The sequence below is a fragment of the Salvelinus sp. IW2-2015 genome, linkage group LG14 (assembly GCF_002910315.2).
Source record: "Salvelinus sp. IW2-2015 linkage group LG14, ASM291031v2, whole genome shotgun sequence".
Taxonomy (NCBI): Eukaryota; Metazoa; Chordata; class Actinopteri; order Salmoniformes; family Salmonidae; genus Salvelinus; species Salvelinus sp. IW2-2015.
The window spans coordinates 6915551-6941489 of NC_036854.1; the positions used below are offsets into that span (position 1 = coordinate 6915551).

A 25939-nucleotide genomic window follows, 5' to 3' on the forward strand; every position below is an offset into this window, starting at 1 on the left:
CCCGTACTTTCTGAAGGGACCCAAGATGGCTGAACGCACACAGGGGGGGTAGTTGGCAATTATCTATGCAATATGATGGAAATTAATGTTAAATAACGTTAGTATGTGAAACATAACATTGATGGAGTTATACGATTACAGCTGGTTGATCTGCCTAATTTTGGAGTGCAAGAATACCTCGTAAGGAGAGACTGGTCTCTCGGCGGCCCAGAGCCAGAACATGGCGGAACACTTGGGAAAGAAATAGCTAACGTTAGCAGCTAACGGTATTATCAAGAGACACCTAGCTAGCTGATCCGAAACGTCGGGGGCTACATTGGACAACACTGGTTGTAAACGGGCAATAATATAACAGGTGCATAGTATTTGTCGCTATTTAACAATTTACTGTTTTCATAAGATGTTTAATGTAGATCGGCAGTTAGCTGACTAGCTAACTTGCTAGGCAGCTATCTAGCCCACTACGGTAGTTACAGTAGCTAGCATACAACAATCATCTCACTGTAGCTGAAGTCTGAGGATATAGCCAGGTGATCTTAGCTGAATGTTTACCATTGAAACATACTCGTTATTCTGATTGTACTGTTTCTGGAGGAGAATGCGTACCTAACTAGCAAGTAAGTTATGTTAAACAGCGCGAGTTGATCATGCGTCGTGCATTTCTAGTCTGCGCAAGACATGTTTTGCGGAAGCCAGCTAAGGTTAGTTATCTGTAGGAAGTTACAATTAGCAAACAGCCAAACCTAAGTAATCTAGCTACTGCTTGAAAGCGAAAGTGGATCTAGTTATCCTCATACAAGGCAGTCGGTAGAGTTGCGGCGCAAGGTAAATACATCGGCGGGGGAAAGCGGTCACGACCACCTGCCAAGATGACGGATACCCGCCGCCGAGTCAAAGTTTATACTCTCAACGAGGACAGACAATGGGATGACCGCGGTACGGGACACGTCTCCTCCGGTTATGTGGAGAGGCTGAAAGGCATGTCTCTGCTGGTGCGAGCGGAGAGCGATGGTGAGTCAGGTATAAGTATTGTTACTACTCTAATACTCACAACCATTGGTTTAAACTCTTTGTTCTAATCATTTCATGAATCATGTTGTTGATAACACCTAACTAGTTAGCAGTAAACAAACTATATCGTTTGTCTGAACTATTATGATAGTTTTTGTGTACTCTCATTTAGACTGTCAAAAAATGAGCCTTGCTATCTAGTGAGTGGGTGGTCCATTAAGCCCATGGCATCATAAACAAGGGACTAACCCTGAATCCCCATAATGTGCACTGAAAGACGAAAACACATAGCTAGACTGGATCACGGAATGTCCCCCCATCTCTTTCCTCCAGTTGTATTGAGCCATCACGCTGTTGTAAACTTTCTCAGTCCAAGAAGTCTTGTCATCGCCTTGCACTTATGCCTTGTTCAAAACAACTGAACTCTAAAAAATAGTGCTCTAGAAAAAGGCCTGAGTTCCCGAGTTGGGATTCCAAGTTGGATGACCATTCAAATAATGTTTTCACAACGGGAACTACATTTTTCTCAGAGTTCCCAATTGTTTTGAACTCACAGGAGTCTGAGATTTCCGAGGTCCCAGTTGTTTTGAATGTGGCATTAGATAACCACACTGTCCCCACATCCTCCCAAAGAGGGTTTTGAGATACACAACTCCCAATTTAGCACCTCTACTGTCATGTTGTAGCAGTAACCTGCCTCCCCTTTCGAAGTCTTTGTGCATTCTGCAAAACTGCACGTTTGTTGTTAGTGTAATAACGTACTGTGTTTTTTTTTCTCATCCCTCAGGTTCCCTACTGCTCGAGTCGAAAATCAACCCAAACACAGCCTACCAGAAACAACAGGTCAGTCACTTGCTTGATGAAGACACTTGAATACTAGCATAATGTGGTCTATGACCTGGGCCATGGTCATTAGGCACCAAATGGAAGAAACTGGGAGGAAATCCCTGGAACTGGTCACATAAGAAACACCTGTTTGTGTTTTCAGACACCGCATGCCCTAATGAACACGTTGCTAGCGTTTCCCCCCCCCTTCTCTTTTCCCTTCAGGACACGTTGATAGTGTGGTCGGAGGCTGAGAACTATGACCTGGCCCTCAGCTTCCAGGAGAAGGCCGGCTGCGATGAGATCTGGGAGAAAATCTGTCAGGTTGGTAACCTTATATTCCTGTGTGTAAGTTCAGTGTATGTATAAGTTGAAGGTGAATCATGCTCAACTCTGTTTTGTGGCTAGAAGCCCCAAATCCCCTAATAATGAAGGAAAATAGGTTAGCACTCACTTGACAAAGTGACAACAGATACTCTGATTTTGAAAATCAAAGTATGGTTTAAAAGTAGGATCATGCTTGTTCTTGTTTAACTCATTTCTTCATGCATTGTGTTTTGACTTGTGTCTCTCTGTTCTGTCCCTCATGTTTTGTTATAACTCATTGGTTTGTGCATGTGATTTTTGTCTTCTGTCTCCATCCCATCTCCAACAGGTCCAGGGCAAGGACCCGTCAGTGGACATCACACAAGAGCTGGTGGACGAGTCGGAGGAGGAGCGCTTTGACGACATGTCCTCCCCTGGCCTCGAACTCCCTCCCTGCGAGCTGGGCCACCTTGAGGAGCTCGCCGAGCTCGTGGCCTCATCCCTCCCCTCCCCCTTACGCCGCGAGAAACTAGCCCTGGCTGTGGAGAACGAGGGCTACATCCGCAAGCTCCTGGAGCTCTTCCGCCAGTGCGAGGATCTGGAGAATGCCGACGGCCTCCACCACCTCTACGAGATCGTCAAGGGCATCTTCTTGCTGAACCGCACGGCCCTCTTCGAGGTCATGTTCTCTGAGGAGTGCATCATGGATGTGATTGGCTGCCTGGAGCATGACCCTGCGCTGGGCGGGTTGCCGCGGCGCCACCGCGACTTCCTCACCAAGACGGCGCGCTTCAAGGAGGTCATCCCTATCGGTGACCCCGAGCTGCGGGCCAAGATCCACCAGACGTACCGCGTGCAGTACATCCAGGACATGGTGCTGCCCACGCCGTCGGTGTTCGAGGAGAACATGCTCTCCACGTTGCACTCGTTCATCTTCTTCAACAAGGTGGAGATTGTGGGTATGCTGCAGGTGAGGTCGGGGGCGTTGGGAGCATAGTAGAATACACATGCAAGTAAGGTTGGGAGGTATCCAGATTTTCATACTGTTCCGTTACCATACTGGGATATACGTGATTTACCGTTAGTGTACACAAGGGGCGCTGTTTCTTTCCAAAAGTGTTTGTGCACGGCCATCTCTATGGAAACGCAAGAGTGTTTGGTAAGTGAGTTAAGCCACAGATGGCACAATGAGCCAGATGTTTCACCGGATGTATAAATCTGAAGCATCGGGTTGGCGTTTCCACTCACCACCAAATATGGTGATTAGAGGAAGCCAAGTGGCCGGAAGTGGGAGAAGATTTATTTTGTCCCACTGCTCATTTTCTCAATACAGTTTTGTGTTCCCAAAACTAAAATGAGTTAGTTATGAACAGAGTGGAGTAAGTTTTGTAGACTTTTAAAGCAACAAAAAAAAGTGCATTGTTTAGGAGTGCAAGGGCCAATTGAGTTGTTGCACTTGCACACTTCAGAGTAGGCGTTCCCTAACGGAAATATACAAATACATGCAAGAATGCACCAATAGGATCTTGGCTCTGCCCACCACCTTGCTTGTTCTTCCCACTGATTAATTTGCTCCCATTGGAAACAACAGACGTGGTCTAACTTGGCTTACTTATAAAAAATCTTTGGTTACGTTGTGTGATGGATACCTAGACAGGTTGGTTGTTTCGCAACAAAATTGATGTGTGCGCAACAATGGGGTAAAACTGACTGGGTTGGTTTAGATTGGTTTACATGTTGTCAACAGTGATCCTAGAAATGTTCCATATGCACAAATTGCTTTTCTCTCATTTTCTGTGCAACTTTTGTTTACATCCCTGTTAGTGGGCATTTCTCCTTTGCCTAGATAATACATACACTTGACAGGTGTGGCATATCAACAAGCTGATTAAACAGCATGATCATTACACAGGTGCACCTTGTGCTGGGGACAATAAGGCCACTTTTAATGTGCAGATTTGTCACACAATGCAACAGATGTCTCAAGTTGAGGGAGGGTGCAATTGGCATGCTGACTGCCGGAATATCAGCCAGAGCTGTTGCAAGAGAATTGAATGTTCATTTCTCTACCATAAGCCACCCCCAACGTTGTTTCAGAGAATTTGGCAGTATGTCCAACCGGCCTCACAGCCGCAGACCATGTGTATTGCGTTGTGTGAGTGAGCTGTTTGCTGATGTCAACGTTGTGAACAGAGTGCCCCATGGTGGCGGTGGGGTTATGGTATGGGCAGGCATAAGTTACGGACAATGAACACAATTGCATTTTATCAATGGCAATTTGAATGCACAGAGATACCGTGACGAGATCCTGAGGCCCATTGTCGTGCCATTCATCTGCCTCCATCACCTCATGTTTCAGCATGATAATGCACAACCCCATGTCGCAAGGATCTGTACACAATTCCTGGAAGCGGAAAATGTCCCAGTTCTTTTATGGCATGCATAGTCAGACAGGTCACCTATTGAGCCTGTTTGGGATGCTCTGGATCGACATGTATTCCAGTTCCTGCCAATATCAGCAACTTTGCACAGCCATTGAAGAGGAGTGGGACAACATTTCACAGGCCACAATCAACAGCGTGATCAACTCTATGTGAAGGAGATCGTGCTGCATGAGGCAAATGGTGGTCACACCAGATACTGACTGGTTTTGTGATCCACGACCCTATTTAGGTAAAACATTTTTTAAAGGTATCTGCAGTGGTGTAAAAATACTGAAGTATGTTAAGTGGGTACTTTATCTACCGCTGGGTATCTGTGACCAACAGATGCATATCTGTATTCCCAGTCATGTGAAATCCAGAGATTAGAGCCTAATGAATTAATCTAAATTGACGGATTTTCCATATGAACTGTAACTCAGTAAAAATGTTGAAATTGTTGCATATTGTTTATTTTTTTGGTTCAGTATACATTTCCACAATGTGTACTTGTCTCAGTTGTTGGTTAGCTAGGTAGCATTTTTTGTTGTTGCCATATTAACGTTGACAGAAAATCAGTCAACACCTCAAAGCAAGAACAAGATAAAACTAGCTGAAACGAGCCACCTACGATTCCCCACATGGCAGCAGCTTGTCAATTTGGCTAGCCATCTTGACAATTCAGAATCATAACAAAGCACGACTTCCGACCCCATGGATGTGCTCACATAATTTTTGTGACGTTGTCAGCCAATCCGTCTATAGCTCATGCTCATCAGGCACCAAATGAAAGAAAACGGACTGAAGCAGGAAGGCCGCAGCTGGGCATGTCCAATTAAATTTTTTTTTTTTTTTTTTTTAAATTTTCTGTCACAAAACATAAAATAAAAATCTGCTGTGTGCCCTAAACAACAAGACTCTGGATAACACGATACAGCTACACACTATGTGAAGGTCTGACTGAAACGAAACATGGTACAACTGTCATAAGGACTTCTCAAAGGTCCTTTTATCTAGAGGCTTCTGTTTTGAATGTCCTCTCATGGCTCTAACCTGGCCAGTCTGTCACCTGCAAGTCAGGGTTGTGTTCAGAAGGCAGAAAAAACAAAAACGTTTTCAACTGAAAATTCATGAGTGTTCGTATTGGACAAGGACAGATAGTACCTCCTGTTTTTCAAAATGTTTTCTCCTGTTTTGTGCCTACTGAAACAACCCCAGGGAGTCGTTTAGCTGTCCCACCATGCCCATCATTAGACCAACTGCCAAAATGTCTGAAATGAAACACTATAGTGCAGTGATGCAAGCGACAGCTAGAAGTTGCCTTCATAGGCACAGCTCTAGGATCAGCTTACCCGTTTCCAACCATAGCCATTTGGGAGTCAAAACAAAAAAATCGGCAGTATATCGGTGTCCATCTTTCATGTTCTCTTTTCTTTTTTTTCTCCCCTCTTCCCTCGCTCAGGACGACGAGAAGTTCCTGACAGACCTCTTTGCACAGCTCACGGATGAGGCTACCGATGATGACAAGAGACACGAACTGGTACGCCACCTGGCAGCAGCGCAGGCACAAATGTTTATTTTATTTTATATACCTGACAAATATCACCACCTTCCTTACACACTGTAGTCTTTCTTCCCGGCTGTATGTAATAACACTTCAGATTTTCTGGGCTAACAATGGTAAGAAATAATACAAAATACTGCAAGGTTTCCTAAAGCCTAGAAGTGTTTGTTAGACCTATGTTTCTAGGGATGTAACGATTCACTCGGTCCTCAGTTCCAATGTTTAAGATGCAAGTGCATCGGTATGCTGGAGCCCAATCCCATCCAAATGTAAAGCATGCATCGGTCAGAAAACAACCCATTCAAACGTTAAGAATGCGCACACTGCACAGTGCGCGAGACAGCTGCTCACCCCAACGAGAGGTAGGCCTATCCCTGTTCTAGGCTATTTGTACATCTGCGGGGCACCTTCAGAATTGATGCTTGTGAAATGGCTTTTGCATTGTCAAATCATGGGTTTAATCCTTTGAGTGACAACCAACGTAATTTGCCGAGTCGTTGTTACCTTTACCAAATGCGCTGTAGAAAATAGTTTTTTTACCAGGGTTGTGTAGCCTACCGGAGTGGACACATCTCACATCCAACTGCTGATTGGTGTTTTCAATCATTAAGATTGTGTTTAGATTGTTCAGGTTCACCATAAGATGTAGTTTTGCTTTAAACAGTGCATTTGGTCCTTTTTTTACCCGAACAGTATAATTTCATAAAGGCCATCAATCATTTTTGTGAGCTGTGCATGGTCACATTCATTGGTCAGAGTGGGATAAAAGACAGGGTAAAATCCAAAGTTGCATTTTATTAATTGGTTACATTTCTGAAGATAAATATGGATGTAGTACTAGCTCTCAAAATGTTTCATCTGTAGAAATGTCAAGTTAATCAGTGGGTGATGGTGATTTCAGGAAAAAACTGGGGGGACAAAAGCCTGAATTGCCCCCACCCCATATCTGATAGTGGGGTGGTAGATGCTCAGCCTGCCCTATTGCTCAGCTCAGGTGCCTACACACACACATACTGAGGGCCACGCAGCTTAAGCCGAAAGTACACTACACATTTTTGTCCCCAATATAGCTGTCCCAGACACGTTTTTGAGTTCGGAGACAAATTCCACATGTTGTTGCCAACTTGAGACGCGTGGCCGTCACTGACACTTGTTTAATGTGATCAGGTCAGAGACGCAATCTGAGGACTACCAATCCTGTCTTCGAGCAGTCCCAGACGTCCCGATGTTTTCAAACCGTGCTTCTACACCTACATTGCTTGCTGTTTGGGGTTTTAGGCTGGGTTTCTCTACAGCACTTTGAGATATCAGCTGATGTAAGAAGGGCTTTATGAATACATTTTATTGGCACAAAATATGCAATGCTCTTGGGTTGCGCACCTCGCACTTCAAATTTTTGAGAATGGTGATCAGCAATGGCCACTGAGAGCTCGCCAGAGAAGAAGCCAGTGAGGAGATGTTTCGCTTCACCCAGAATGTGTAGACTCAAGCAGGACACGAAGTATGCCTTTGTCAGTAATGTAAAGTACTTAAGTAAAAAATACTTTAAAGTACTAAAGTAGATTTTTTGGGTATCTGTACTTTACTATTTATATTTTGGACTACTTTTACTTCACTACATTCTTTAAAAAAATATTGTACTTTTTACTACATACATTTTCCCTGACACCCAAAAGTACTTGTTACATTTTTAATGCTTAGCAGGACAGGAAAATGGTAAAAGTCACACTTATCAACAGAACATTCCCTAGTCATCCCTACTGCCTCTGATCTGGGGGACTCACTAAACACACATGCTTTGTTTGTAAATTATTACTGAATACTGGAGTGTGCCCCTGGCTATTTGTAAATTTAATAAAACTAGAAGACACAATTGTCTTGTTTTCTTAATATAAGGATTTTTTAATTATTTATACGTAATACTTAAGTATATTTTAGCAATTACATTTACTTTTGATACTTAAGTATATTTTAAACCAAATACTTTTAATCAAGTAAAATTTTACTATGTGACTTTTATTTGCGTCATTTTCTATTAAGGTATCTTTACTTTTACCTTTTCTTTCCACCACTGGCGTTTGTACTTGCCTTTAACCAAAGTGTCAAATTTGCAGTGTTATTCAATTCAAAATGTTGCCTACAAAATTCAACTCTGTGTCAACCGTGAATCTCTGACTGAGAACTTTTATGAGGCTGCTTTGAGCCACCGCTCGTTGTTAACGTAGCTTAAAATCTAATCACATGTCATTGTGTTCGTGAGACAGTGTGGTGGTATGGAGAATCCTCACGACTAAGTGAAGAATCTTGTCGTGTGTGAGTGACACCCCGTCTGTCCCAGAGGGGATAGTGTTTGCACCACTACGTTCACAAGACAAAAAAAGTACAGGAGTGACTGTCATTTAATGTGAGAGGCTCAGCGATGTTAGGATTTTGAAAGTGGGGGTAGTGTACACGCGGCATTAGAGAAGTAATCTCAGACAGATCCAGCTGCTAAACTCCCATCAGCGGCGGATATTAATTTCAAATGGAAAAAATAATGGGTTCATGCAGAATATCATCAATTGGTTCCCCTAATCGAACCGAATCGTTTCAAAGTGAAACGTATCGTTCCTGCACCGGAGCCCATGTATCTAGATGCGTATCGAATCGTTCACGAAAGGAGAGTTGCACGTCCTTACGCTTCCTGGTCCTGGGAATCCAAAGGGGTTGCAGCACATGTTTTGTTTTTCCCTTTGCGCGCGCACACTTGGTTCAAATGGTCAACTCGTCGTTAAGCCTTTAGTTAAGGGGTGTCAAACGCGTTCCGTGGAGTGTTGGCAGGTTTTCCCTTGTACTTGATCAATAGTTTAAAGGTGATTGATTTTGTTAGGAACTCCCGTCACCTGGCTGTCTAGGTCCTAATTGGACACGAATTGAAAGGCAATAACAAAAAGCAGCAGACACTCGGACGTCCGTGGAACGAGTGACACCCCTGCTTAAGTTTAATCAGCTGTGTTAGTGCGAAAACAAAACTGGGCTTGGAGACACTGCATTAGACAATAAAAAAAATGCACATAGCAAATGAGACATGCAAATGAAGTAATTGAGGAGGATGCCAAAAAGTCTTACTTAGGATTGTCCCTTTTTATGTAACCTTTATATAACTACGGAAAGTCGGATAAGGAATTCTTATTTACAACGGCCAAACCCGGACGACGCTGGGCCAATTGTGCACCGCCCTTTGGGACTCCCAATCACGGCCGGTTGTGATACAGCCTGGATTGGAACTAGGGTGTCTGTAGTGACGTCTCTAGCACCGAGATGCAGTGCCGTAGACCGCTGCGCCACTCGGGCGCCCAGTTAGTTAGCCAATGACTAACACAAAGCATTGTTTCCCCCGCAGGTGAACTTCCTAAAGGAGTTCTGCGCCTTCTCACAAACGTTACAACCTCAAAACAGAGACACCTTCTTCAAGACTCTGTCAAACATGGGAATTCTCCCTGCACTCGAGGTTATACTGGTGAGTACCCACACACACAAGCCCTAGCCCCTACCTCATAACCCCTAGACACGTGTGTAAATTCCACCTAGCCTATTTGAGGTTAAGGTGGACCTTATTGCTTCTACCAATTACCTACACAGTTATTTAAGATCTACATGGATGGAATATTGTACTCAAACTCACTGCTTTGTATTTCTTAGCTGTCTTTTACGATGTTATTCTTCGTATTCGATTCCGTTCTCTTCTGTGACTGGTGTGTGTGTGTGTGTGCCATCAGGGGATGGATGATGTGCAGGTGCGCGGCGCGGCCACCGACATCTTCTCCTACCTGGTGGAGTGCAACCCCTCTATGGTACGAGAGTTTATCATGCAGGAGTCCCAGCAGAACGACGACGTGAGTACAGCTCTCACCTATACCTGCTGCGTCCCTCCCATAGGCAGTAGCACAACAGAGATTGGAATCCTAGTTTTAGACTATGGACATGGGACATATATTAAATGCAACAAAACAAACGGACTTCTGTAGGCTAAAGACAGACATATTTTGGCCGGTAAGATGTCTTTTTCACCAGCTACATTGGCTGGTGATCAGAGCAACACAGTGTGAGCATTTCACAGTCAAGTATGATCACATCATAAAATATATGCTACAGGAGCTGTTTTCAAAGTGTTTTGATGATGAGTGCAGTTTTTTGTTTCATAGCTGGTAAATGAATCTCCGTCAAAGAACTACGAATCCTATATAGCCTATCCCATCTCACACTGCAATCTCACAGGCACAAACGGGTCTTTTACCATGGTAACCTCGCTCACTTAAAGGGGAAGGTGAACATTTTTGTCTCGTCTTTGATATTTTGGTTCAAAGAAACAAAAAATGTAATTACATAATATAGCACATTTACTTATTACTAGAAATGCGTGTTATTGTTTTAGATACATTACAGAGCATGCTCATCAGTTTTGTTGGTTTAATTATAGTGAGATATTTTAACATTTTAGCTGGCAAAAAAATCTGAGTGTCTGGTAGATTTTATAATCTACCTGCCACAGTGGCTAGTGAAACAAAAAGTACATTTTAGGCCCTGAATGTAAATGCTGCTTGTGTGTGCTAAAGCACATCAGATATTTACAGTATTCAACTAGGCCTAAATTAAAATGTATGTAAACATGCAATCATTATGTATTATAAAGGTAAGTGAATTTTTAAGTTAAATATTTCAGTGTTCTGATCGGGGATCTACCTCCATTCCCAAAGTGAATGAGGTCCTACCGTATGGTAATTTAAGCAGTTTCTATAGAACATCTTGCTTCTGCCCTTGGAGGCGTTGCAGTCTGACTGTATGTCGCCAAGCCTGAGGAGCGGAGAGTGACGGGGCTTAATGTAGGTGCCACAATAATTGAATTTTCCATAGGAAAACACAAAGCAGACTAAACGCTTTGGTCCTTTCAAAAAAATAACTGCTTGATGTCAAATGTAATGTACCTAGCTTGGAAAATAAACAAATGTGATTCTGGGTGACGACGTAAGGCGTCTTATTTTCAACATTAGGATTGTATTCCTCTGAAATGTTGTTTCTTTGCCAAGAAACCTTTTTGAGTATCGCAATCTGACAACCCTACCTGGTTTTAGAACAGTGTGGCTCTGAGTTATTGACAGAACAATCACATGACCATCTGAGAAAAGAGAACTTCTTGCACTCCTTTTTTAAATTTTATAAACACGAAAGGACCTTTCTGCCATTGAAATCTTTGGGAGGGCCATCTTAGCATTTCAGTTAACAAGTGTGCCTTGTTAAAAGTATATTTTGTGGAATTTATTTTCTTAATCGTTTGAGCCAATCAGTTGTGTTGCGACATGGTATACAGAAGATAGCCCTATTTGGTAAAAGACCCAAGTCCATATTATGGCAAGAACAGCTCAAATAAGCTTTGCTTTAAGACATGAAGGACAGTCAATCCTGAAAGTTTCAAGCGCAGTCGCAAATCGCAAAACCATCAAGCGCTATGACGAAGCTGGCTCTCATAAGGACCGCCACAGGAAAGGAATACCTAGAGTTACCTCTGTTGCAGAGGATAAGTTCATTAGTTAACTGCACATCAGATTGCTGATTGCTTATTACATTTTTTTCTTTAAATTTAACCTTTTATTTAACTAGTCAAGTCAGTTAAGAACACATTCTTATTTACAATGACAGCCTACCGGGGAACAGCGGGTTAACTGCCTTGTTCAGGGGCAGAACAACAGATTTTTACCTTGTCAGCTCGTGGATTCGATCCATCAACTTTTCGGTTACTGGCCCAACGCTCTAACCACTAGGCTACCTGCCGCCCACATATCTCAATATCAACTGTTCAGAGGAGACTACGTGAATCAAGCCTTCATGGTCGAATTGCTACAAAGAAACCACTACTAAAGGACACAAATAATAATAAGAAACTTGCTTGGGCCAAGAAACACGAGCAATGGACATTAGACGGGTGGAAATCTGTCTTTTTGGTCTGATGAGTCCAAATTTTTGATTTTTGGTTCCAACCGCTGTGTCTTTGTGAGATACAGAGTAGGTGAACGGATGATCTTCGCATGTGTAGTTCCCACAGTGAAGCATGGAGGAGGTGTGATGGTGTGGGGTTGCTTTGCTGGTGACACTGTCAGTGATTTATTCAAGGCATACTTAACCAGCATGGCTACCACATCAATGCAGAATGCTACACCATCCCATCTGGTTTGCGCTTAGTGGAACTATCATTTGTTATTCATCAGGACAATGACCCAAAGCACACCTCCAGACTGTAAGGGTTATTTGACCAAGGAGAGTGATGGAGTGCTGCATCAGATGACCTGGCCTCCGCTATCATCTGACCTCAACCAAATTGAGATGGTTTGGGATGATTTGGACCGCAGAGTGAAGGAACAGCAGCCAACAAGTGCTCAGAATATGTGGGAACTCCTTCAAGCATTCCTCATGAAGATGGTTGAGAGAATGCCAAGAATGTGCAAAGCTGTCATCAAGGCAAAGGGTGGCTACTTTGAAGAATCTAAAATATGTTTTGATTTGTTTAACACTTCTTTGGTTACTACATAATTCCATATCTTATTTCATAGTTTTGATGTCTTCACTATTAGTCTACAATATAAAAACCTTTTTGAATGACTAGGTGTGTCCACTTTTGACTGGTACTGTATATATAAATCATATAATATTTTATGAGAACTAACCATTGTTCCAGACAAACTTTCTGAACTGATGGCATCATCACATGATTTGGTCGCACCAGTGGATAATGACCTGACCTGTGTCCCATAATGTACCTGGGTGATTCTCACGAAATCTTGGTTTCAAAGATTTCAAACAGGAAATCTTTAAAAAGACTTGCATCAATAACCAGGTCTGCAGTGTTTGAGCGTTAAATTGTCAGTAAATGTTTTTAAATTAACACCTTTTTTTGAACATATTTTCCAAAACAAGTCCTTACCGCAACGGTCTGAAAACGTCAAGGCCATTAGGAAAGCTAATACATTTTCACACACAATTAAAAAAAAAAAAACATTTTTATATTATTTTAACTGATTTCTCTCATTACCGCAACACCTTCCGCAATCTACAACCTAATATTTTAGATATTTCATTGAAACCTGACACATTTTCAAAATGATGTGGCAAACCTGAAAGAAGGTAACGTATAGATTCTGCTCATGTATTTTAAAGCAAACTACTAATATTTTTCCATTCATTAAATAAACATTAAATGAACACCTGTTGCTGTAATGATACCTAGGTTTTGGAAATGAGGATGAATTCGATAATGATAATAAGTGTACTGAGACTGAGGTACGGTTAAAAACATGACATTTTAATGTAGAAAATAAATGAGATAATATTGGCGCAATCATGGATTCAAGGTAAATCAATTTTAATTTTGCAGTGCTTCAAAAGTACATCACTAACATGTGCTTAAAACAGAACACACAGAAACAACACATAGAAAAACATTAGAACAGTGCTGAACTGGGCAACATTCGAACATATACTAAAACACCTAAACCATTTTACCACAGCACTGAAATGACCCACCGCCTAGGGCAAATACCACATTCTGATTTTGTCAATACTTGTCACGTGGGGGTACATTAATTCTGAACAACCGTGCTAACAAGAAATGGATGTGTAGAATATGCGCTCAAACCAATATAAATGCACATACCATAGTGTGCACACCATACACTTTTACTTCATGGAAGTGGTCCAGTTCATATGGGAGCAGGTACTATTTCCCCCCTCCAATGTTGATTGGTTGTCTCATATACATTTGTTTCTACATTTCAAAACGATTGTGAGTTAATTACTTTGACACGGTAACTGTGGTATAAGCGGGATAATGCACTAGTAGAAAATCAGTTCACCTTACTCCAGGGGGTTAAATGGCCCTCTACTGGTCTGGGATAGTGGATGATGCATGCATAATTTAAATGTTATCTTTAATTTACTGGCTGCACAAGTAGCCAATAGTCTATAATGACCTACCCTCCATACCCAAATAATTACATTTTCACTTGACTATCATGTTCACTTGACTATCAACAAAAATATAAACACACCATGCAAAACTTAACGATTTTATTAAGTTACAGTTCATATAAGGAAATCAGTCAATTGAAATAAATTCAATGGATTTCATATGACTGGGAATACTGATATGCATCTCTTGGTCACAGATACCTTAAGTTAGGGGCGTGGATCAGAAAAACAGTCAGTAGCTGGTGTGACCACGATTTGCCTCATAGCGCTACACCTCTCCTTCGCATATATATGATCAGGCTGTTGATTGTGGCTGTGGAATGGTGTCCCACTCCTCTTCAATGGCTGGGCAAAATTATGGATCTTGGCGGCAACTGGAACACGCTGTCGTACACGTCGGTCCAGAGCATCCCAAACGTGCTCAATGGGTGACACCGTGTTAGTATGCAGGCCATGGAAATATTGGGACATTTTTCAGCTTCCAGGAATTGTGTAGCTTTGTTGTCTGCAGCTTATGTCTGCCCATACCATAACCCCACTGCCACTATTGGGCACTCTGTTCACAACATTGATTTAAGCAAACCGAACGCCCACACAACGCCATACAGATGGTCTGCGGTTGTGAGACCGGTTGTATGTACTGCCAAATTCTATAAAACGACATTGGAGATGGCTTATGGTAGAGAAAATGAACATTCAATTATCTGGCAACAGCTCTGGGGGACATTCCTGCAGTCAGTATGCCAATTGCACGTTCTTTCAAAACATCTGTGGCATTGTGTTGTCTGACAAAACTGCACATTTTAGAGTGGCCTTTTATTGTTCCCAGCACAAGGTGCACCTGAGTAATGATCATGCAGTTTAATCAACTAATTGATATGCCACACCTGTCAGGTGAATGGATTATCTTGGCAAAGGAGAAATGCTCACTAACAGGGATGTTAGCAAATGTGTGCTAGACATTTGAGCGAAATAAGCTTCTTATGTGAATGGAACATTTCTGGGATCTTTTATTTCAGCTCATGAAACATGGGACCAACACTTTACATGTTTTGTTCAGTTTGAAGGGGAAAAATAAAACCTTTGCACACTCAGAAAGGGGTGTTATTGTTAGCAATTTTATAGTCTACAGTTGTAGTGCCCTATAAAATCAGTTTTTATCTTCTGGTAAATTCAGTTTTCCCGGTTTCTGAGTTTACTTATTTGTTTCGGGTTTTAACTCACAATCACATTTCTTTCAAGGTAACCCCCCCCAAATTGGATGTTCTAAGTCCACAGCACTGCTTAAACCACATGAGGAGAATACTTTTAAGGTCTGGGAACAATAAAGAAATTAAATTTTAAAAAGTGTTTGGGGGAGGGTGTAGTTCACTTAGCAAGATACCGTTGTTTAGCTAGCAGTGGTTTTGTGTTGTACAGTGTAGGCTTCATGTGATTGCAGAGTTTGCAAAACACGTGCCCCGCAATTGACACATCATGATAACATTCCGCCAGTTAGGCCTACTGTGCAGTCATTTACTTGGGAAGGTTTTTGGTTTGTCGTTATGTTTTGTTCAATCAGATCATGAATACTGCATTGCGCATAGCGTAGATTCCCGCAAGACTTCATACAGAACTTTTTGAATACATGGTTTGCATACCCATTGTTGTTTTAGATAATAAAATGTGAACCAAAAATTTGTGACAGCTAAAAAAAAATGGCATCTTAGCGACCAATAAAAGCTGGTGTTGCACTGCCTTGTCAAAGGGTCGTAAATGCGAGTTTTGGACGTAGTCTGAAACCCTGCTAACAATCACCAAAAATAAAAGCTAGACAGAGAATTGAAAATTCTAAAAACAATGAATTTAGCAGTATTTGTTTTTAGCAAAAGAACATCGCATTAGCCAATGCAAAATGCTTAGACTTGCAGGGAGTTGGCTGTAAAAAATGCAAACATTTCTCTACACCGGCAAAATGAGCGGGCTCTAACAGTGGCAGGGGGCCTTCCCAGGCCCCCTGCCACGCCCACCACCTAAGCCCGTTTTGATCCAGAAAAAAAACGTGTTGACACATTGAGTGGATGCGTTCCAGTTCCACTGTTTTGCAACTGTGCATTTCATTTCTATAGCCCATCAACAGCTCGACTGCAATAAAGATGACCTGGAGGCAACTCATCATGCCACAACGAAACCAGATGTCATTGTTTATTTAGCTTTTTTGAGGGACAACAAACAAAAATAATACATAGACAAACACAAACGACTTAATGTTTACATACATGAATCTAATTGTTATGTTTGTCTAGACATTTTTTTTTTTTTTTTTACAAAATATTTAAATTATAAAACATTTGATTCTTTCATTCTCTTAACGGTGGATCAATTGACTTCCAGTATTTATGTTATGGCTTCTTCAATATAAGTGACGAAAAGAATATTGTCCAACCCATTGGGTATCTCACCACACCTCCATATGCCATGTCTTGGACGATTGCAGACAGATGGATTAAAAGTACACTTGCATTGTAAAATTTCTGACAGCCAGCGTTCTAACTCTGCCCTCAACTTTTGGACTGGCTCAAATAGGATTCCCTCGACATTGCTCTGTCCAAAAGCTTTCAGGTCGAAATTTCGTGAAACAGTATAAAACTTAAGTTGCATTTATTTGGAAAAAGTCTACATTGGTCAGTCCAAAATTTGCATTTGAATTCTGTCATGGAAATAATTGTATTGCCTATTACCGGTTCGTTTACGGTTTCTATGCCTTCAGGTTTCCATGTGGGCCAATTTGTCTGTGAATTCTGAAAATCTATCCAGATATAGTAACGAAGGGGTGTATTTTTAGGGAGTGATATTTAGTTCTTGTAGAATCCATTTAATTTTCTAAACTATAAAGTTGTTCGTGTTCTTAGCTCCATCCTTTCAAAACAAACATGTGAAAAGATTCTGGGGATGAGCATGCACATATTCAATATGTACCCATTGTTCCTCTTTCGTGCATTTAACAATATGATGCAAGTAAAAGCCTTGGGTGGTGAGTTTATAGAATTCTAAATCTATAAAGGTTAAAATCACCCTCAGATTTAGGGACATGTAAAACTTTCCTATTTATTCTGAGTTTTATGAAGTCTCTTATGGCAGAGTATTTTTTTAAAGAATGTTTTCGGTGGGGTAATTGGTACTACTGAAAATAAGTATTAACTTTGGGAGCCATACCATTCTAGAGGTTTGTTCCGCATGTACGTTTGATGGGGATTAATTCATTTAATTATATCTGCTTTCATGTCGGATGTTATTGTTTTTAATCAGACAATGATGGCAATTTTGTATTTTTACCTTTGATGTCTCACACAGATGTTAGTCCTCATGAACAGTCTTCACCTAGAGTCTAGCTAAGAAGTTTTGAGGTTTAAAGTACCATATTTATTCAGTTTGGAATTCTGGACATAAGATAGCATGCTTTTCAAACCAGCCAGCCAGGCAAACTACCAAGCAACAAAGGGTAGTCCACAAGTTTTCATGCCGTCCGGGGTGTCTTCCTACAAGTCGCCTATGTGTTTTGAATGCTAGTGGTGAATTTTCTTCTAGACTCTGATCTTCAGTCCGTTTTACATTTCCCCCACCAACGGTCCCTTCGTGTCTCTCCCAGGACATCCTGCTGATCAACCTGATCATCGAGCACATGATCTGTGACTCGGACCCGGAGCTGGGCGGCGCCGTGCAGCTGATGGGTCTGCTACGCACCCTGGTGGATCCTGAAAACATGATGGCCACCGCCAATGTGAGTAGAGCGGTTGGCTTCTTACCTCTGACCTTTTCCTTTACCCCTTTCACCCTGATAACATGCTGGTCATGGCCAATGTAAGTCTAACACTGCCCTCTCACCCCCCCTGAGAGAGTGGCTGGAATTCGAATTGTCCCTTAGCTCCTAGTCCTTGGGCAGGATTTAAATCCCACCAGGCATTCTTCCTAGAGGCTCCGTAACCGTTTTGTGACTTCACTCGGCACCACACCTAGGGCTTCGCACAGAGATTTTGCTGCATGCCATCATTTGCAACTAAGGAGATCACTTGGTAGAGTGTAAACCAAACCCGAGTTACTCCCTAGGCACTTCCATAAGGTCATGTATGTTTTGGTGAAACTCTTTTCACTTGGAGTGTTTGCAGCTCATGGTTTGACTCTCCTCCTGCAGAAAACGGAGAAGACAGAGTTCCTGAGCTTCTTCTACAAGCACTGCATGCACGTCCTCTCTGCTCCTCTACTGGCCAACACCACGGATGACAAACCCAGTAGAGGTGTGTTCATCGGTCCCCTGTGTGTGTTTTACCTGCTTCCAAATAAACCAGAAATACAGTATAAGATATGTGTGTGAGTGCCCTGTTATTGTCAGGATGACTGACACACTCACTTAAAGTTGTATACAAAATCTGATGCGACCAGGGACAATTTACCATTCTGTCACACCTACGCGCATGCACGCACACCTGAGATGAGCCACTGTAGGTCAGTGCTCTGAGTGAATGAATGACCTCTTACACAAGTATACACACACACACACACACACACACACACACACACACACACACACCATATGAGCCACTGTATGTCTGTGTGAGTGCTTCATGATTGTTATGAACACACACACCGTTAATCCCCTCCCTGTATCCCCTCCAGATGACTTCCAGACGTCTCAGCTGCTGGCGCTGATCCTGGAGCTGCTGACGTTCTGCGTAGAGCACCACACCTACCACATCAAGAACTACATCATCAACAAGGACATCCTCCGTAGGGTGCTGGTGCTCACTGCCTCACAGCACGCCTTCCTGGCCCTCTGTGAGTACTCTATATACACACACACACACACACACACAACATAACGTTCAGCTCGCCAATAACCCGGGCCCACATTGTCACTATATCCTCACCAAGCCTGTGTTGTATCTTTCTGCATCACCACCACACTCAAGACCTTTAAAACACCATCTGTCCTTTTCTCTCTGATTCCCCCAACGCACTATTCGAATATCACACACACACTTGCTGAGTGTCTCTGTGCTGACACTCAGGGGAGAACTGTAATGTCTGCACACTGTACGCGTTGGTCGGGAACATTGTTTCTGTATCAACTTGATTGCGCGCAAAAGTTGAATGTGTGTGTGAAACTCTCCTCCCAGGCGCACTGCGCTTCATGCGGCGGATCATCGGGCTGAAGGACGAGTTCTACAACCGCTACATCATGAAGAACTTCCTGTTTGAGCCGGTGGTCAAGGCCTTCCTCAGCAACGGCGCCCGCTACAACCTCATGAATTCCGCCATCATCGAGATGTTTGAATATGTCCGCGTGGTGAGCATTTCTTCGCTTCCAATGTCTCCTGTGTTTTGTGTTTGAACTTTTATTGTACACTTTTTGACAATATCACACCTGCTTAGACAGAAGAAAAGCTGAGCAAGAATGGTATGGTCTTCCTCTCTCTCTCTCTTCCCTTTCCTCCTCTATACACTACCGTTCTCCCCAGGAGGATGTGAAGTCCCTGACGGCCCACATAGTGGAGAACTACTGGAAGGCCCTGGAGGATGTGGACTACGTGCAAACCTTCAAAGGGCTGAAGCTGCGGTATGAACAGCAGAGGGAGAGGCAGGACAACCCCAAACTGGACAGGTTCATATATTGTTTTTGTGTTTGTTTATTGTCACGTGTCCATTGCACCTCTGGGATGAGAAATGCCACTAAGACTGAGGGGGAAGGGTGGTGGGAGGGTTGGATGGATAGATGAAATACATATTCTGCTAGTGATGTTTGGGGTTGGTAGTGGGCATTCTAGCTGTAGGTCTGGAATGGCTGCCGTTAGCTACAGGATGAGTGGGTTGTTGTCTTTGGTTTTAAAGGAATCCAATTTGCTAGTCATGCGGTCTTCTTTTGGCTCGACTCAAGCTGATTGGCTTTATGCATGATTGTCTATTTTTTTACATTTGGAATCCATGAGTTTATCAATTTGCTATCACTTATTTGTCTGTAACTCAACTTTACAGTCATGCTCAAGTTGAACTGTTTGCCAACTCTCCTCACACAGCATGCGGTCGATCCTGAGGAACCACCGGTTCCGGCGTGATGCGCGAATGCTGGACGACGATGAGGAGATGTGGTTCAACGCGGACGAGGAAGAGCTTGAGGACTGCGAGGCGGTGGTGCCCCCCTCGGATAACAAGATCACCAAAGCGAGCGGTGGCACCGCCGAGAATGAAGACCTCATGGACCCCATCAGCAAGTTCATGGAAAGGAAGAAATGTAGGTCGCAGGGAAAGAATGCATGAATTACTGACAGAACTGGGTCAAATACATATGTTGAAGTGCTGTTTTTTAAGGGGAGTTTAGATGCACTTGTTTTGGTTTGGAATTTATGCTTTTTGTACTTTTTCGGTGCTCTGTGGAAATGAAGTGAAGTGCATTTGAAGGTTGCTGATATACTCTGTACAGAGAAAAAAATAAGTTGTCTTGCGTCTTTAGAAAAAAGTAAAACTGACAGTCCACAACTGTCTGGATCTCTGTCTTTCTGTCCCACAGTGAAAGACTCTGATGACAAGGAAGTCCTGGGCAAGTCCAGTAGTCTGTCAGGCCGCCAGAGCCCCAGCTTCAAACTCTCCTTCTCCGGCTCCACCACCAAGACCAGCCTGTCCAGCCCGCCCGCATCGCTGCGCCCCGGCTCGCCTGGGTCAGGGGCCAAGGGCTCGCCCCCGACAGCAGCCACAGTCACCACAAAGGTGGGTAGTAGCACCCGACTAGTCTCCACGGGGACCTGGGTTGTGTTCATTAGGGCACAACGGAGAACATTTCAAATGTAAATTAGTTATTGGACAGTTCACGTTTGTCTGTTTTCTTCATTCTGTGCCTAAGAATGGGATGATTGTTTGGGGGTCGGAGTTTAGGTCTTACAAAAACACAGGGATCGTTTACCCAAAGTATAAAATTTACATATTTTGTTTCCTTACCTTGAAATCAGTCCGGAGAAGGACAGACTGCAATCCACACTTTGGGTTTGTTTACCGAACCACTGCTAACAACCATTAACTTTTAACATTTGCAAATGAAAAACCAGTAGAAGTCAATTTACCCCAATCGCACGCTCCCTCTGAACTTGAGACATCTGTGACATTGTGTTACGTAACAATTCTACTGCCAGTGTTTGTCTATGGAGATTGCATGGCGGTGTGCTCGATTTTATACACCTGTCAGCAACAGTTGTGGCTGAAATAGCCGAATCCGCTAATTTGAAGGGCTGTCCACATGTATGTGGACGGTGCATTCGGAAAGTATTCAGACCCCTTGACTTTTTAAACATTTTGTTACGTACAGCCTTATTCTAAAATGGATCAAAACAAATGTATCATCAATTTACACACAATACCCCATAATGACAAAGCAAAAACAGTTTTGCGTAAATTTTTTTTTATTTACATAATTATTCAGACCCTTAAAATTGAGCTCAGGTGAATCCTGTTTCCATTGATCATACTTGAGATCCTTTTAAACAGTTAGAGTTTAATGTCTGTGATAGGAGAGAGCTGAGAATGGATCAACATTGTAGTTACTCCACAATACTTACCTAAATGACAGAGTGAAAAGAAGGAAGCCTGTACAGAAGAAAAATATTTCAAAACGTGTATCCTGTTAACATATATCTTGAATAACGTTCCAACCGGAGAATTACGTTGACTTCAGATGAGCGATGGAACGGAGCTCCCTCTCACGTGAACGCGCATGGTCAAAGAATGTTCCCCTCATGGCAGTGGTGACTCATTCCTGTCTCCTTCGGCCCCCCTTCACATTAGAGTCATCAGACAAAGTTCTACAGTCTGTTGACATCTAGTGGAAGCCGTAGGAAGTGAATACTCATTCATATCTCGCTGTGATTTCAATGGGATCTTGGTTGAAACTCTACCAGCCTCAGAATTTCCACTTCCTGTTTGGATTTTTCCTCAGGTTTTTGCCTGCCATATGAGTTCTGTTATACTCAGACATAATTCAAGCAGTTTTAGAAACTTCAGGGTGTTTTCTATCCAATACTAATAATACTATGCATATATTAGTAACTGGGAATGAGGAGCAGGCCGTTTACTCTGGGCACCTTTCATCCAAGCTACTCAATACTGCCCCTGCAGCCATAAGAAGTTAACAATAAGGACCTAAAGTAAAACTGCAAAAAACATAACACTGAATACAAAGTGTTATGTTTGGGGCAAATCAAACAACACATTACTGTAACCACTCTTCATATTGTCATGCGTAGTGGTGTCTTCATGTTATGTGTATGCTTGTCATCGGCAAGGACTAGGGAGTTTTTGGGATAAAAATTAACGGAATAGAGGTAAGCACAGGCAAAATCATAGAGGAAAACCTGGTTCAGTCTGCTTTCCAACAGACACTGGAAGACAAATTCACCTTTCAGAAGGACAATAACCTAAAACACAAAGCCAAATATACACTGGATTTGCTTACCAAGATGACATTGAATGTTCCTTAGTGGGCTAGTTACAGTTTTGACTTAAATCAGCTTGAAATTCAATGCTAAGACTTTAACATTTTGAATTCAGGCTGTAACACAATTTTTGGGGGAATAAGTCAATGGGTATGAATACTTTCTGAAGGCCCTATGTGTATATACTGTGTGTGTGTGTGTGTTTATATTTAAACTCAGCAAAAAAAGAAACGTCCCTTTTTCAGGACCCTGTCAATCAAAAATATTTCGTAAAAATTGCAAATAACTTCACAGATCTTCATTGTAAAGAGTTTAAACACTGTTTCCCATGCTTGTTCAATGAACCACAAAAAATTAATGAACTTGCACCTGTGGAACGGTCGTTAAGACACTAACAGCTTACAGACGGTAGGCAATTAAGGTCACAGTTATGAAATGTAGGACACTAAAGAGGCCTTTCTACTGACTCTGAAAAACACCAAAAGAAAGATGCCCAGAGTCCCTGCTCATCTGCGTGAACGTGCCTTGGGCATGCTGCAAGGAAGCATAAGGACTGCAGATGTGGCCAGGGCAATAAATTGCGATGTCTGTACTGAGACGCCTAAGACAGCGCTACAGGGAGACAGGACGGACAGATGATCGTCCTCGCAGTGGCAGACCCTGTGTAACAACACCTGCACAGGATCGGTACATCCGAACATCACACCCGCGGGACAGGTACAGGATGGCAACAACTGCCCGAGTTACACCAGGAACGCACGATCCCTCCATCAGTGCTCAGACTGTCCGCAATAGGCTGAGAGGCTGGACTGAGGGTTTGTAGGCCTGTTGTAAGGCAGGTCCTCACCAGACATCACCGGCAACAACGTCGTTTATGGGTACAAACCCACCATCGCTGGACCAGACAGGACTGGCAAAAAGTGCTCTCCACTGACGAGTCGCGGATTTGTCTCACCAGGGGTGATGGTCGGATATGCGTTTATCGTCGAAGGAATGAACGTTACACCGAGGCCTGTACTCTAGAGCGGGATCGATTTGGAGGTGGAGGGTCCGTCATGGTCTGGGGGCGGTGTGTCACAGCATCATCGGACTGAGCTTGTTGTCATTGCAGGCAATTTTAACGCTGTGCGTTACAGGTAAGACATCCTCCCTCATGTGGTACCCTTCCTGCAGGCTCATCCTAACATGATCCTCTAGCATGACAATGCCACCAGCCATACTGCTCGTTCTGTGCGTGATTTTCTGCAATGGAATGTCAGTGTTCTGCCATGGCCAGCAAAGAGCCCGGATCTCAATCCCATTGAGCACGTCTGGGACCTGTTGGATCGGAGGGGGATGGCTAGGACAATTCCCCCCAGAAATGTCCGGGAACTTGCAGGTGCCTTTGTGGAAGAGTGGGGTAACATCTCACAGCAAGAACTGGCTTATCTTATGCAGTCCACGAGGAGGAGATGCACAGCAGTACTTAATACAGCTGGTGGCCACACCAGATACTGACTGTTACTTTTGATTTTGACCCCCCATTTGTTTAGGGACACATTATTCAATTTCTGTTAGTCACATGTCTGGAACTTGTTCAGTTTATGTCTCCAGTTGTTGAATCTTGTTATGTTCATACAAATATTTACACGTTAAGTTTGCTGAAAATAAATGCAGTTGACAGTGAGAGGACGTTTCTTTTTTTGAGGAGTTATATATCCATATGTGTGTGTGTGTGTGTGTGGGGGTATGTGTGTGTTTTACACATACACTACCGTACAAAGTTTCGGGTCACTTAGAAATGTCCTTGTTTTTGAAAGAGCAAAAAAAAACTTTTGACCCAAACTTTTGAACCCAAACCCAAACTTTTGAACCTGTGTGTGTGTGTATAGGTTTTCACTCAAGGATTTCAATGGCTGAAAAGTCATTGAAGTCCTCTTAAGGGGCTGATTCTGATGGGAATCAGATATCAGTTTGGGGGCCCCAAGACAGTAGCTTCCAGGCCTTACGTTTTAGAGCTCTGTTATGGTAAAGAGTTAAGTAGTTGTTTTCTGTAAGAAATATAATCAAGATCAGATCTGAATACATGAATGACCCCGCCCCCACTTTTGCGCTCTCTCTCTCTCTCTCTCTCTCTCTCTCTCTCTCTCTCTCTCTCTCTCTCTCTCGCTCTCGCTCTTTCTCAGGTGGGGCTGGTGGACTACCCCGATGACGACGAAGAAGACGAAGAGGATGTGGGTGGCGAGAGTAAAGAAGAGACTCCGCCCTTGTCCAAGAAGTCCAAGCTTAGCTCCTAATAAAAATCAATTGTTAATGACTACTTTCCACCGATCCCACGATAGACTCAACACAGGATGGAACAAAATCTGCTCAAACTGTTAAAAACAAATAAATGAACCCCCGTTTGGTTTTCCATGGGTGCTTCTGTTAAGGAGCGGACTATGGATGGGAACGCGGCTCCTCGAACTAATCCCAATATACAAGTGCCAATCGGGAGGCCGCAGAGCTAGGAGCGAACAAACTGAAAAGAGAAAGGCGGAGAGAGAAGACTATTACCGATAACGGCGTCAGATAAAAGGGGCAGACTGACGATTTGTAATCCAACAAAGCTAAAATACAGCGGGAAATGACCACATAAATACACACATTCATCCACACACACAGACTTAAACCCCAAAGAGCTTGCGTGCTCGGACCATGACCCACTGCCCCACCCCAAACCCCCCCACTCAGGGAAGGACATCACAGCGACCCCCCCCCTCCCCCAATGGGGCTGACCAATCAGATGCAGAACCACTCACCCCCTACACTGACTTCTCCACCCACTTCTGTTAATTTCTCTCTTCTCCCTCCACTCCCCCCCCCCATTCTCATTTTTTTGTTTGTTTTTATGTTGTTAAAAAAAAAAAAGATGCTAGTTTCTAGGACCAGACGGGAGACTGCAGACCGACGGGGCGAAATCGCTGTCGTTGTTTTTCATTTTGATGATGATGTCATCAGTGCTGTCGTCGTCGCTCAGCGGAAGTTCTTCCTCTCAATAGAGAAAAGCCAGCTGTTAATTTTTTTCCCCCTTTTTAATCACTCTCGCTCTTCTGTTTTTGTAAATGACAACAAAGAGACCTGCCTTTACATGTTCAGGAACTTTTCAGTCTCACCTGAACAGGTTTTTAAAGACCGCAGTAGGTCGAGCTAGTTTTACCCCTTTTTTTTGCCCTTTTGAAACTGCAGATTTTTTGGGAAAATAATTTGTAATCCTGTCTTGATTAAAGATTGAGTGGAATTCTAGATGTGATCAATTTTTATCATATCTTCACATTTTTTTTTTTTTTCTTTAACGTTGTTGTTCAGAAATATTTGGGACCATTAAAAATGATCTTGCTGTA

The 25939-nt window shown here is 42.9% G+C and overlaps 1 protein-coding gene across 5 annotated transcripts; it reads left to right on the plus strand.

The window, feature by feature from the left end:
- LOC111972482 (serine/threonine-protein phosphatase 4 regulatory subunit 3) lies at positions 1-25939 on the plus strand. Of its 5 annotated transcripts, XM_070446472.1 has the most exons (16): positions 1-1020; positions 1799-1854; positions 2062-2160; positions 2492-3112; positions 6025-6102; positions 9509-9625; positions 9885-10001; positions 17753-17884; positions 18296-18398; positions 18778-18936; positions 19278-19447; positions 19620-19762; positions 20175-20389; positions 20666-20862; positions 21102-21135; positions 24743-25939. In XM_070446472.1, the coding sequence occupies exons 1-16, from the start codon at positions 870-872 to the stop codon at positions 24766-24768; spliced, it is 2418 nt and encodes an 805-aa protein (XP_070302573.1). In that variant the 5' UTR covers positions 1-869; the 3' UTR covers positions 24769-25939. The 5 variants fall into 5 exon arrangements, with proteins under 5 accessions (XP_070302573.1, XP_023855246.1, XP_023855249.1 ...); XM_023999478.2 differs by lacking the exon at positions 21102-21135; XM_023999481.2 differs by lacking the exon at positions 21102-21135 and having other exon boundaries at positions 19620-19717.

Excerpts from the sequence above, each read along its gene's own strand:
- LOC111972482 (XM_023999478.2), top strand. The coding sequence starts at position 870 with ATGACGGATACCCGCCGCCGAGTCAAAGTTTATACTCTCAACGAGGAC. Across the intron at positions 1,021-1,798 it reads GGAGAGCGATGGTGAGTCAG|GTTCCCTACTGCTCGAGTCG; the intron begins GTATAAGTATTG and ends CTCATCCCTCAG. Across the intron at positions 20,390-20,665 it reads GTTCATGGAAAGGAAGAAAT|TGAAAGACTCTGATGACAAG; the intron begins GTAGGTCGCAGG and ends TCTGTCCCACAG.